At 51.2% G+C, this 14,647-nt stretch overlaps 1 protein-coding gene across 3 annotated transcripts in view; it reads right to left on the reverse strand.

Moving 5' to 3' along the window:
• JCAD (junctional cadherin 5 associated) overlaps window positions 1-14,414 on the reverse strand; it is a 38,180-nt gene extending 23,766 nt beyond the window's left edge. Inside the window, exons 1-2 of one of the 3 annotated variants that reach the window (XM_019933581.3) lie at window positions 14,284-14,414; window positions 47-388 (exon numbers count right to left, since the gene is read on the reverse strand). In XM_019933581.3, coding sequence (XP_019789140.1) covers window positions 47-330 — 284 coding nt within the window. In that variant the 5' untranslated portion in view covers window positions 331-388; window positions 14,284-14,414. Of the gene's footprint in view, window positions 1-46; window positions 389-4,650; window positions 4,734-13,201; window positions 13,928-14,283 lie in introns of those variants that run through there. The other 2 variants (XM_033852522.2, XM_073801767.1) reach the window with 2 other exon arrangements.
• Between the last annotated feature and the right edge of the window lie 233 nt (window positions 14,415-14,647).

The following is a 14,647-nucleotide window of genomic DNA, read 5'->3' on the forward strand; positions in this document are numbered from 1 at the left end:
CCAGACCCCCGGGGCACGGGGAACGGTGGCTTCAGCTGGAGCTTACCCAGCCTCGGAAATCCGCGCAGGGGCAGCAGCGCTCGGGGGCTCCCCGAGGCCCCGAGGCCCGCGGCCGCGGCTGTCGGGCTCGCTCAGGCGGCCGGTCCCCAGCGAGGCCTGGCCGCGTGGGGAGGCGGCAGGGCCATCGTCACACCCGTTCAGCAGGCCGGGGCCCGCCGGCGCCCGGGGCTTCACGGGCTGGCGCCCCTCGCCATCATCCTTGCGCGGCGCCGGCAGGTCTCTGGACAGCTTGTAGCCGTGGGAGATCAGGAGGTCTTCTACGCTGTACATAGCGCTCGGGCCGCGTCCAAGCCCCGCCGCCGGGGCCGTCGTGGTGGCAGGACCCACACTGCGGGACAAGGAAGGAGAGTATCTGTGAGCCATCACCGACTCCCGCTGGGGCCCCGCACCTCGCCCGCCCTCGACCCCGACCAGTCCGGACCCTGGGCGCGGTGCCAGCAGAGGAAGGGAAGGGGGGCTCCTGCAGTTCGTTTAAGCCCGGGCTTGGGTGAGTTGGCCCCTCGTGGACCAGAGAGGTGGCGTCTGTTCTTTGATTCCGCTGAGCCAGGGCGGGGCGCCGACAATGGGGACCGCGCCCTCGGATGGCCGCTCCTGGCAGGAGAGTCGGACTAGCGATTTAAGCCATGAAATGATTGACAGTGTCCCCAGCGCCCACAGCCCAGACACCGGAGGACAACACACACCGGAGAGAAGACAAAACAAAGAGAGAGACTCGGAAGCTGCAATTACTACTCCATGCTGCTAAAAAGAGCCATTCCCAGCTTAATCTTACTGTACTTCCCTGCTTTCATCTTGGAGACACACCTTTTGCTCCAAGAGGGCAGAGCGAGATCTTTAATCAACCCGGGGCCAGGATGCACTTCAGCAGACGCAATCTGAGTGGGTAACTAGCCGCTGAAAATAGATCTTCAGTCCTTAATGAGAAACGCTGACCAAGCCTACACACCCAACGCGCTACACGATCCCAAGTTCCTTCCCACACGAAACCTGTAAGAATCAAATCCCTCCGCAACGTTATCTTGGGGAGATGGTTTGCACCTCTGAGCCCAGGGCGCCCACGTCCGAATCCTGCCAGGGCACCTTAGTTTAACAGTGGCAACTTCCCCAAACACACTGTCCTAAGACAACGGTACCGGCCAAGAAGAATGGAAATGGACAGAGCCCCACGAGAAGGCACACGCGTGCACAGACGTGGCACTGCCATGTTTACTTTGACACCAGAGAATCTTCTTTCCTGCGTCTTCCCATCGCTAATAGGGTGGAAGGCGGTTTGGTGAGACCTGCCGCTGCCTCTCCTTGGGCTGTGATGCTGGCCTGGGAGAGCAGCACACAGCAGCGGGCCTGGAAGAGCCCGGCCAGCTCCAGCCCCGCTTGGCTGGTGGACGGAAATAGCTCGAGCACCGTGGCAGCCCCTGCAGACAATGGCCAGGAAATGCCTGCCGCCCGCCTGCAGGTGAAAGGGGGGCGCAGGGGGGCGCAGGGGGCGCACGTGCTTCCTGCTGACGGGACCTCTCACGGGGGCCCATCACAGGATCCCGCTGACTGTGCCCGTCCTCAGCTCATCACACTCTCGGCCCGGCAGCAGCAAAGTCTCCACTGTCAGCACAGAGAGGGTGGGGGGACCAGACTGTGGAAGTCTGTGGTTCTCCGTCAGGTACCTACACGTCACGGAACAGCCACAAGCTCCTGCCGTGGCTGTACTACTAGTGGAACCGTCTCCACGGCAACTCTGCCACTCCTGACCTGCTGCTGTGCGTCTTCTAGGACGCTTGTACAACATGGCCAGAGAGATGGAGGGACCAGAGAGGCGAGCGTTCCTTCCGATTCCACTGAGCCGGGCCCTGGGCTGGGACTGCAGAGGAAAGGGATCCCATCACAAACCCAGGGCCGTGGGGACGTGGAGGCAAGGTCTGTCTTGTTCAGTGCTAGGCCCCTGGCATCTGGCACAGAGTATGCTCTCAATAAATCACTGTTGAATGAATGCACAGTGGGAGAAAGGGACATTTGAGCTAGGTTTTGAAGAATGATTAGGAGTTCACTCCATAAACTGCACATGCATGTGTATGAGATGGGGAACTGGCATTTAAAATAGACTTGGGGTACCGTCATACCAGGAGTAAAGAAATGACACGGCAACAGAATCCTGGTAGCCTAGACTAGGGTCCCCAGACTCACTGGCTCAAGGTCACACAGCCAGTCGGCACCACGGCTAAAGTTAGAGTTTAGGTCCGAGGACACTCAGTTTCTCTCTCCGTTACTACGTCAGGCTCTTGAAAAGCAAAGCCAAGTGCGCTTTGGCTGGCCACCCAGTACGCAGAGGAGCAGGCCGGCGTCCACCACAGAATGCACTGTGAGAGCGGTAAGAAGCAATGACCCTCAAGGAAAAGGCCCGTGGGTCACTGTCCTTCCGGGATTAGGTGAACCGCTCCATCCTGGCTCTGTCTGTGTGTAAGTATAGTTAGCAAACCCTTAAGTGGCACGCCAGCTCAGGCCAGGACGTGAATACCTTTCAAAAAAGACCCAAACGCAAACAAGCCGTACTTGACCTTAGAGGTTTGAGGTCAAAAGTGTATTGATCTGGGGGGACTCGTAACCTGCTCGGCCTCAGAGGCCAGCAGCCTGGGGGAGCAGGAGAAAGAAACACAGCAGCTTCGGCACGCAGGCCGTGGGGCCCCATGGGAGGGGGTGACCCACAGGCCCTGCCGCCCGGGTGGGATGCCCAGCGCCCACCCAATCCCCAGAGGACCCCTCTCCCTCTGGCTGGCACTCACCACTTCTCGACCCCAACTCAGAGCCTGGTCTTCTCCCTCCTTTCCACCCCAGGCCAAACATCACCCCTCCCCTCAGACAGAGTTTCAATAGCCACGCGGTGGTCCCAACCCCTCTTGGATTCAGTGTCCTTCCCATAGCATCCTTACCTACTGCAGAAGGGCTGGCCTGTCCCTAACGCAGCAATCCTCCTGGCCACCAGGAGGGGACGCCAAGGTGCTGAGGAGGAGATGCGCCCTTTCAAACTTTCTGCCCAGCCCTGAGACAGCGGCCTTCTGAACGGATGGCACCCGAGGCCACCCTTGCCCACCAGCCCAAAGGGCTGCTATTCAGACAAGCACACAGCAAAGCTGGACATAAACGCAAGCTATTATAACATGAGGGTTTACAACTTGGAGAGATGTGTGTGTACAGTGGACCCTTGGGTCGCTGACGCCCGGGTCATCAGAAATCTGGGGGTGACTTTACAGTCAGGCCTCTGTACACAGGGTCCCTCTGTATCCTCGGTTCCCCATCCGCGGATTCAACCGAGCCTGGGCGTGCAGGCTCACACCCTGTAAGGAGGCGCTTACTGAAAAGAATCTGTGTATCTGCGGCCCCGCGAAGGTCAAACCTGCATTGTTCTAGGGCCCGGGCAGGATACTTTTCATCCCAATGGTGGTGCTGACACCCAGCCCCAGCCATGATCCCGGGGGCAAGTCATGAACCACACCAAACCTCAGTTTTCTGACCTGCAAAATGGCCACTCTCTTCTTGGCTCACCAGACCGTTCTGAGGGCCACATAAGTACAGGGAAAATTGTAACTCGTGCACAAATGTGAGAGTGCGTTCATCATGCAGCGATGTCTCCTTTGTCTCTGAAGGGTTACCTGCCCGATGAAAAGCTTTCACCTTCGTTATTCATTGTGACCACTAGACCCTTCCTGATTCCCTTCGTGTCACTTGGGATGTGACTCTTGATTTCGAAAGTCACTCCCGCTTTCCATCACCCAGACAGCTGTCTTCCAGGAAGGGACACTTCCATCGCCCTCCGAGTCACTGACAACAGCAAATGTTATTTTACGGAGTCCCAAACGTGGAAACACAATTCCTGAGGGCCTAGGATGCACTGGACGCTGAAACTATAACAATGAACGAGACACGTTCTTTGCTCTCGAGAAGCAGCTCACTGGCTCGCTGTGGCGACAGCGGGAAAACAGGTCGTTGAAGCATGGCACACGCATGCACACCGACGGGAGCTTGCCCCTCCCCACAGTGTCACAGCGCTGCGGCGGAGACAAGGACAGGAGGAGAGACGGGACCCTCACCCAGGCTCTCAAGGGGTCAGGAAGGCCTCTGGAAGATCGCTTCTAAGCCAAACAAATCCCTCAAGGTAGGGCTGCACTGTGAGATCACCCTGTGAGTATGATTTTCCAGCCAGTCCATGTAAGAAATTTTTTTCTTTGCTACTTTGTCACCTTGTGTCAAATAGTCATAGTGGAACATCTAATAAAGAGCAGTCCAGTCAGCGCAGGTACCTAGATACACTCTCAGGGGAGGAATCCCGGGACACAAGGACAGAGACGAAGGAGCCCACTTTCAGTATCTTTTTCATCCTATGACTATCTGAATACCATTAATGCAGAGAAGACATTTAAGATAAGGACACACGTGTTAACAGGACAGTCCATCAGGGCCCGGCTGCCTCTGAAAGGGGGGAGTTCGTGGCTGGGAGAGTCTTCAGTGGCGGTCAAGGATTTGTCAACTCTGTTGTTTTTACAGCAAATCCACTGAAGGTGTGTGTACACACCTTAGTCAAAACTTGAAAGGGAAAGTACTTACCCTCACATCCTGACGGGTGCTCTCATATTTTCTCTTCCATTTTCACTTTTGAAACATGCTGGCCACTACCCAGTAAATTCAGTGCCACACGAATCGGTCACAACCTACAGTTTGGAAAGCACTGATGTAGAAATCGATCCTGCGCTGGTCAGGATGCTGGACTAGGTGACCCCTGAAATTCTGTCAAGTTCAATGACCCCATCAAGCTATGAGAAATTCCTTAGTCTAACAAGTTCCTTGCTCTGTTCTCAACAGCAAATACACCTCTTCTGTCCTATCAACAATTTCCTTTCAAGAAAAGTCACAGCAACTAAGTGAAGCTACTTTCCTATTCTTAAGAGCATAAGACGAAAAGAAATAAACCTCCTTAAGGGAAAGGACAGTCTGCTGCTTCCTTCCTCTGCCTGTGATCTACCTGGGGCTCGAGACCTGAGGCCTTGGAACACAGCATCACTGGTTGACAGATAAAACCCGGTGTAGCAGGAGCCAAGAGGGCCACCAAGGAGCCCTCAGCATGAACTGGACCTGCAGTGCTGCCGCTTTTATTCTTTTTGGTTGGAGAGAGCCAGGAAGCAGCATTTTGTCTCTTTTGAGTTCACTATGGCTCTTTTCATCTTTTCCTACTATTCTCTGCCCCACAAATTGCTAGAGTTAAGTCCATCATTTCAAAGACAAAATTGAGAAACCGGTTGAAAAACTCTGCCACCCCAATAAAAACCTGATGGCCTGGCAAAAGGGCCACGTGTCCTGGTGGGTCTCCTTCTCTGGGGGGCGTATGTTCGGCTGTTTCTTCTCATCTCAGGTGGAAGCTGTCTGCAGACTTCCACCCGATCAGAGCGAAAACGGAGCAGCTCAGAGAGCTTTCTCGGCAGAAGGGCCTCGCTTTCCATCCTGGCTTCTGCTTGGCGGATGGCCTTTACCAAGTGACTCAACTTCCAAGCCGCTTATTCCAAAGAAAAGCGTGTGGCTTCTAGTAGCTACTAGGATGTCAGGAGAGCAATTTCTACTGGACTTTGTGGCGTTGCTCAATGTTACCAAAGAGAAATCAGGGCCCAACCTGGCCACCCGGCTCAGAGAACCTCTCACCCGTTTATACAACTTGAGTTGAGCGACAGAAGCCATTGGATTAAAGCAAATTGTGTAGGACAGTATATACGAAGAAGGAAAACCGGATTCATAACAAGTCTCTTTTTACAGAGGAAAACTTTTGTGCTGAGTGTGTGACAACACACCAAAAAATAGTTACACTAAATGCAAACTATTGCTTTTTCCCCCTCTGTTCTGTTATTAAAATGCATAATTATAAGCATCAAGACTCCAAAAATAATCGAAGAAACAGTGAAGGAAATAAAAAACAAGGAACAGTGAGCTGGGTGAGAAGACTGGGTTCAGTCCACAGTTCTCTTGTTCACCTCGACAGGACTGGTTTAGATTAGACGAAATTCATGAGATGAGGCCCAAAGAGAAATGCTTACAGCACACAGGCTGTGATCTAGGTGGTTTAGAGGGGTAGGGGGGGAGGGAGAGGAATAACAATGCTGAACAGCTCAGTTTCCCGGGTTGGGTTTTATGATTGAGTCATGACATCACTAGGTTTATATTCTATTACTTTTCTTCCCCTTGAGGATGCTTGGGCTAGGTGGTAAGATGCTCAAATACCCTCCAGGAGATGCATGACGAATTCACCAAGAACATCTTCCAATCTGTGGTTAATTTATCCCCCTGCCACCGCTGCAATTAACTCTCTCTGTACAAAGCAGAAGGAAGAGCCTGTTCCATAAGCTCAGAATAGCAGCGCATGAAAGATAATAACATCATCCGTCCCCGAGCATCTGCAGTCTGCCAGCTACTCTGCTAGCTGCCTGGCGCACTTTGTTTTCTACTCCCAGTAAATGTCCTGCTGTGGATATGAACGTCTCCATTTTATAGACGAGAAAACCAAGGCTGAGAGTCCAAGGTGACACAGCCTGCAAGCACAGATCCAAGGGTCAGACCAAGGTCTGTCCAGCTTCACAGCCCGTGCACTATTGTAGGCTCTCAATTTCCTTCCTTAATAAGCAACAGAAGTTTCCCAATTTACCAAATAATGCATAAATATAAACAAGAAAGGAGAGAAGGCATGGTGGCATGAAGATGAAAACTATATTTAAAAGGAAAAAATTCTTTATTCTCTTGGACTGAGACGGCTCTTCGAGGCGATGCTTCCCTTGTACACTGAGCACACACACCACACACACACGCACGTACGTGCACACACACGAGGGCTCGTGCCTCGCTGACGGCAACGTCTTGATGGTCGTACTAACACTGACTTCTAAACACTCAAATACTCAGTAACACGATTCATTCACAAATACACCACACGATGCTCTCCGACCTTCAGCAGACCTCTTCAATTATTCTGGGTTCCAGGCTCTTGGTTGGGGACCTGGGGTTCTCATAAAAGCTGCCGTGTGAAGCTGAAAAACGGACAAACTGCACGTATGAGAGATGGGAGGGGAGCTTGTAACTTTCAGAAAAAAACTAAATTCTAAGAGAAAAAAAATTATCTGCATAGAAACAGACACCCTTGGGAGTTCCCTGGTGGCGCAGAGGTGAAGAATCCACCTGCCAGTGCAGGGGACACATGTTCGAGCCCTGTTCCGGGAAGATCCCACATGCCGCGGAGCAACTAAGCCCATGTGCCACAACTGCTGAGCCTGCGCTCTAGAGCCCACGAGCCACAACTACTGAGCCCGCGTGCCACAACTACTGGGCCTGAGCTCTAGAGCCTGTGAACCACAACCACTGAGGCCTCGTGCCACAACTGCTGAAGCCTGCGTGCCTAGAGCCCGTGCTCTGCAACAGGAGAAGCCACCGCAGTGAGAAGCCCGCACACTGCAACGAGGAGTAGCCCCCCCTGACCGCAACAACAGAAAGCCCGCGCGCATCCCAGTGCAGCCAACACAGCCAAATATAAACAAATAAATAAATTTATAAAAAAAGTAAAAAAGAAACAGCCACCCTTATCTGCAACGATAACAGGATCTGGACTTAAATGAGCACACAGTGTGAAACCACAGAAGGGTTTGGGCAGATAAAGGAAAGGTGCTTTACACTGACTCTGGCAGGAAAGTGAAGGACTAACACGGTCAGAACAAGGACAGACGTGTGGACAAGTAGTCACAAGTCCCCTCTTTTGTAATGTGCAGGGGTGGTAGCAGAGAGGATAAGGGATGAAGGAAATTATTGAGAGTAACTTTCAAGGGAAGAAGTACAATGGATTTTGGTCTTGGTGACTAAGGTAATGGTCCTTTCATTAGGAGAAACACAGAAGTCGGAAATAACTCCCGGTTGGAGAAGATGACAGGTCATTCGATTTTAATTTAACCAACTTATTCCTGCAAAATTTCTTTGTGCCCAAATCATTCTCGAATGGCTTTTCATCAGAGTTTTTGTCCTTTCCAAAGAACCCGAACGAGACCACGTAAAGCCGTCTTACTCCGCGGTGGGCTTCTAAGTTCTGTAAGTAGCAGCTGTATCCTTTATATCCAGGCTGAAGGGACGGTGAGGTTAGGAAAGCACCGCTAACAACCCATCAGCATTGGAGCATGAACTTGAGCCGTCCACCCCCTCGCTGTAGGGACTAATTTCCATTCCTGCACGTTGCTCAGTACACATCTGCTGTGTGGAACGGGGCCTGAGACGATGCATGGGAGAAAAGGAGAGAACCCATGGGTTTCAGTCTTCTCCCTAAAAAGTAAATTAAGAAGACTGAACTAGAGGTTCTTCGGGGTCCTTCTAGCTCTAGAAATCGCCCCTCTCTCTAGCCTCTTCTCCCCTGTGATGAGCAGCGTGCATTTCTAAGTCAGCCGGCCCCGGTGAAGAGAATACAGCTTGTGGCTCTGACACAGAACAAAGCTAACTGGGTCACAGGAAGAGAGACCCTCTGACCTTGGCCTCGTACGTAGCACCCATACAGAGGCCAGCCCAGAGAGCAGAGCTAAGCGGCCACACGCTGAGAGGAGGGCGCAGGTAAGGCCAGGGAGTCTACCACCCAGCACCCTCGCTCCCAGAAGACCCCGAGCGCAGTGATGCCCACTGATTGCAACCTGCTTTGCCCTGGGTGTGTAGGCCCTGCGCTCGGAGAACACAAAGACACACAAGCCCCGCCCACACCCCCACCTGTGGACCTCCTAGGCTGGGAGGCGTGACTCAGGCATTCTCATCACTAGAGGCGGAGCCTTGCGAACGAATGGTACCTAAACAGGCTCCACTGCCTCTTCCCTTCCCATTTATAAAAATGTTCCATCTTTTCGTATTGACGGTCAGCAGGCTCCGCTAGACAGTGAAATGAAACAAAACATTAATAAACTCATGAAATCAACCAGCACTTTTCTGCCTTTTTAACAACTGCCTAGCACTGAAAACTAAGAGACAAATACCCAATTAAAAATATGAACCAAATGTTCACCCTCACCTGTGATCAAGGATATGCAAATTAAACCCAAATGCCACTATTCACTTCTCAAATTATTGAAGCTTCTAGAAAACAATAGCTGTTGTTGGTGAGGACACGGTGAGTGAGCTTTAAGGGTTCTCCTATTTGTGTATGACTGTGTGCAGGGATCTGTAGGTAAATGCTATTTCCTTTCTTAAAAGTGATTAATGTTATAAAATCTTTAAAAATCTGAAACCCTATAGACTAATAATCTCACTTCTTGGGATCCACCCTAATGAAATCATCCAAGAGACACATAAAGTTTTATATAAGGATACTTATCCAAGTTCTAATTATGACAATAAAAAAAAGCTAAACTAAATGTTCATTTAAGGGATGGTTAAAATTCTGGTGCGTCCACGTGGTAGACTACAATATGCACACAGGTGTATAAAATGATGTTTTCAGATATATAACAGCACAGGAGAAAATGCTCCTGGTCCCGTGTTAAACAGACAGTTTACAAAAGCCTAGATTCAGTGCATATAATACAATTTCATTTATATACGTACACACACACACACACACACAGTGTGGGGAAGAGGAAACATACTAAAATAGCAACAGTGCTATTGGATTCTGAGTTTTTAAAACAATGTCCTTATTTATACTTTACTGTATTTTATGATGTTCTGTCATGAAATGGAGTAGATCGAACCGTATGAAGTTTTACGGGTAAAAAATGGTCAAATATTGGCACTTTCTCACACTTTATTATTATTTCATCATCGGGGAAAAAAACCCGTAAAAACAAAAAGCTACATAGGTAGGATTAGGGAAATGTACCACTGAAAACGTACGGCATATTTGGAAGACTCAACGAGCATAGAAGTGACACAGAAGAAAAGAATAAATGAATAGTAAATTACGTAAGGCTCAAAGGGTCTAGTATATGGTATCTGCGTCTTATCTGCTACAGATATACTTAACCTGATTATAGCAGGCTCAAAATCACGTTCTGCTGATAGAATTGTATGTAAGATTACAAGCAGCATTCTAAAGGTCTCGATGAGACATTGTTACTCTTCTAGAAAACGTTCTCAGTTGCATTTGCTGACATTCCATCCTTAAGATGCAATTAGTCCCTCAAATTGTTGGCAGTTGACTGTAAATATTTCTTCAACTGACAATTTTTTGGTCAAATGTTATGATTAATATATAACAAAGTACTTTCTTTAAACAAGAGGTGAATAGCCAAGACACAAAACAAACCAGACTGAGGCATGTTGCTAACTGAGGCATGGATTTTTATTGCTTTCTACAGCTTTTTTTTTGGTGTTTTTTTCGATGGTAGAGCCATGTATTTTATTATGAGCAAGAGGATTGCCATTTCCCTTTCCAGTCTTAATAATTAAATAAAGAGCTCAACAGTTTAAGTCCTGGGACAGTAAGTTCTCACACACTGTCGTCACCACACCACAGAGGGATGACCAGCTCTGCCAGGGCCCTCAAGTGGTGAAAACCTCTTTAGACATAAAAAGCGTATTGAACCTGGGAAGTAATAGTTTTTAGTAGGGCAACCGTCATGGAGTTAAGTTTCTTTAAGGTGACAACAACAACAACAACAAAAAACAACGAGATGGAAAACTTGGGTCTGAGATCAAAAGGTTCCTGGAACACTAATCTTGCTGGGTTGGGTTGGTATTAAGGCATTGATTCAAAAAGAGAAGAAAATAAAGTACCAAATATTACAGACTTTATTTTTTTCATAAATATTATCTCTTCTAACTTCTTTGTCTCTTCACCACAACTTGTATGAACACACATACATACACATTCACACACACACACACACACACACACACACACACACAGATCTTCTCTTTCACCTCTAAATCCTGTCACACAATTATTGCTTTGGAGACCTCACCCATTTGTAAGAGACCCTAAGTACCTCATTAACATTTCCAAAAGATTAGCAGTCATTAAGAAAAGGACTGAAATTGGATACGATTTTTTAAATCTTCTGGAATTGTTGGCTATTTGCAAAAACAACTGTAAAACTTATAATAGGTTAGAATTAAATTCCACTATCACCATAGACATCAAACTCCACAAACAAAGATTCCTGAAGTCGTCTATTAAACGTATAACACACTCGTTTTGTTTCGAATAAAAGAGCCAACATTTAAAAATGTTAGTTTAAATTATTTCATATAATTCTTACATTATTTATTTTCTAATTGCGAAAGTCATACAATGTCATTCTAGAAATAAACACTGAAAAATTCAGCGTTTAAGTAAAAAGTAAAAGTGCCCCCAAGCCCCACTGTGTCAAGAGATGAAACCATCTGGTTTCTGTTTCTCCAATTAGTCTTCCTATACACAGTTGCTTTCTCTCTCTCCCTTTTCTTTCCCTCCTTGAAATATGTATCTTGGTGTGTCTTTATAATAGTATCTAAATTCTTAGACTTACACACAGAAGAAACAAGCTGAATGAGAAGGCTCTAGAGAGAGAACCAAAAAGCAGCAAACTACAAAGATATTTAGTGGTCTGATAATAAAAGGCTCTGTCAGTTGGGCCAGGCGGTCCCCAACTGTCAATATATTACCTTTAGAAAGTTTCTGGAAAATATATTTAGTTAAAGAAAGTTAAGGTGATAAAGCCAAACTAAACAAAACATCACAAATTCAGAACAAGATAACTGAGGTTTTAGCAGCCGGACGGTTCCTGTATGTTTCAATGACATGTAACGTTTAGAGACTACACCAAAGTACTGGAGACTGTTCTAGCCCCTCTGGGCTGCTGGCTTAAGCAAGTGAGCGCCCCTTTAGCGCGTGCTGCATTCCCTAAGTCAGCCCGCCCTCGAAACAAAGCACAATAGCAAGGTTTCAACGACTGAGATAACACTTCCCATGCAAAAGGTGAACAACAACATCTGCTGAAAAGCCAAATAAACTGCAGTAATGGGTTCAGCCACCGGCCTAGAGGACGTCAGAGACGTAGTCCTTGCTTCTCACAATAAAAACCACAACAGAACAATTGTTTCACTCCAACGCTCTGCATTCTAAACTCTCTTTAGATTAATTAGCGAGAAGACCCGCCAAGCTCTTTAACAGAGAAACGCTGGACTCTGAACAGCCCGGCCCGTGTTTGCGGTCCTCCCAAACTCGAGAACCTGCTGGGGCTGCAGACTGCCGGGCTTTCTTTACTCATAGCATTTCTAAGATTTAGTTTTAAACTGCATTTTAAAGATTAGACTCCAAGGATCTTTTCAAAGGTTTTATTGTTTTTTTTAACTGAAAAATTGGTCCTTATTTATTCTCCTTGTGTACCTCCAGTCGTCAGTTACCTTTTATAGCTAAAATTTTACGGCCCAATGTCTCTGGAATCTGTGACTTACTCAGATGCGTTACTGGATAACTCTGATTAGCCTGTCAAACCCTCCAGAGCATGTGGACACTCGGCATTTTAAGTTATGTTCCAAGGAGGTGGAAAGACAAAAAAATTTTTTTTTTTTTTCCTTTCTGGCACGGGATTCCTCCACCCACCCAATCCCCCTAAATCTCTTGGGCCTGCCAAAGGCCTGACCTTCCCATCTCTGCAACAGCGGGTGAAGTCTGGAGGAAGGCCCAGCAGATGAAGGCCTCTGTTCAACAAATATTTGCTCACCCCTCTAGCGGGAGGGAAACCGTTTGCTGCACGCTGCCTGCCCTGATAACACTTGGAGCCCTTCAGGAAGCTTGTTCAGCTGGTGGCCAAGAATTAGACACCTACTATCAAGGTAAATATAAAGTCCAAGCCCACAGAGCATTACGGAAAACCGAACGAATTTACCAAACTCCCCACTTTACACGAAAACCAACACGAGTTCCTCGAAATAGAATCTGCGTGGAACTTCCAAACAAACTTACACTCGCCTGCCCTGCTGGGCGGTCTGAATCCATTCATCTTAAATTCTGAAACTACCTGACAGACGGCAACGCTTCCCTTTAGTTTTCCCCACTCAGACGACTGCGTCTGCGATTTTCACCCCAGCGTTTCTGGCCGCCTGAATCCCTGGCCCACTCCCCCTCCCAAGAATCCCCTCCCATCGTCCAACCCGCATCTCAGATCCCCGGGATACACACTTGCGAAACTGAAAAGACAGAAGGAAGACCTCCGAGTTGTGTGGTCCGCACGGCTCCGCTCTCTCCCCAGCAGGCCAGGCGTCTAGAGCCGGGGCGGGAGACGCAGCACGGGGTGGCCAGGGCGGCAGGGGACGGGCGGGGGTAGGAGCCCGCCTAAGCTAGCTCCCCGAAGCCTTCGGCCCCCGGAGAGCGCGTACGAGCGAGGGCTGGGGCGCGGCCAGGTTGCGCGGGCGTCAAGTTCCCGTTTCCATTTTTTCCTTCGGTAGTGAAATCACAGCTGCTTTTCCAAACCCCTAGGAGAATCCCAGGCGCTCGGCTGCTCTGGCCCGTTTCGGGGGCGAGAGCGGCGCCCTGAGCCGTAGATCGGGCGTGCAGGAAACCCCTGGCCCTCGGGGGCGAGCCGCTGGCGACCGCGGGTGCGGGGCGCGGAGGGTGCGCGCGGAGACCCGGGCCCGGCGGGCGGGCGCGCTGCAGACCGCACAGGGAGCTGGTCAGCCAGACGCACGGCGCTCTCGGGCGGGGCCCTGCCCTTCTCCCCCCCGGTTTCCCTTTCCCTCCTCCGCTTCACCGCCCGCAGCCGGGGGCCGAGTCGCCGCGGGCACTGGCGGCGATCTGCGCCCTAACACCGGCGGCCCTGACCCCCCGGCGGCGGGCGCGCGCGGCCGGGCGGAGATGGCGCGGCGCGGGGGGGCCGTGGGAACCGGGACCTCAGGGACCCCGCGCAGCGGCTGTCAGCTCAAAGGGTGGACACGCCCGCGAAGGCGCCGGACCCGGCAGCGACCCCCGCCCTCCGGGCCCCCCCGCGCCGAGGGGCGACACGCGCGCCGACGCCAGCCGCGGCCCTCGGCGCCGGCCGGGCAGCGCGCGCCCGGGGCTGGGCACCTGAGGGCGGGGACTCGCGCTCCCAGCAGAGCGGCGCCCCCCGCCCGAGGCCGCGCGGCGGGCTGGGGAGGGCGGCGACCCGAGCCGCGTCCGGGCTGGAGAAGTTGGGGGGCGAGCGCGGGAAGCTGGGGGCGAGGCGCCGTGGGAGCAGACCGGATGGGCGGTGGGAGTCAGGAGGGGCGAGGGATGCCGGGACTTACCGAGCGGCTCCCTCATGCTGCCCCGCGCCGCCGCCGCCGCCGCCGCCGCCGCCGCTCCGGCCCCGCCGGGGACCAGTGCGACCCGCCCCGCTCGCTGCCGCCGCGGCCGAGCATGCCCGGAGCCGCTGGCCGCCCCGCCCACCCAGGCCGCCCCGCCCGTCGACCCCGCCCACCCCTCGCTCCGCCCCCAGCCCCTCCCCGCCCGCCAGGCGGCCTACGGGCTCTGGTCTCCGGCCGGAGGGCTCAGGCCCCCTCCCGCCCCGCCGAAGGCACAGGTGAGCGGGCCACCCTTCCCTCTCTTTCCTGTCCCTTTGGTTTGGGCTGCTTCAACCCTGTGCGAATGTACACACACACACACACACAA

Source organism: Tursiops truncatus, chromosome 2 (assembly GCF_011762595.2).
Source record: "Tursiops truncatus isolate mTurTru1 chromosome 2, mTurTru1.mat.Y, whole genome shotgun sequence".
NCBI classification, from domain to species: Eukaryota; Metazoa; Chordata; class Mammalia; order Artiodactyla; family Delphinidae; genus Tursiops; species Tursiops truncatus.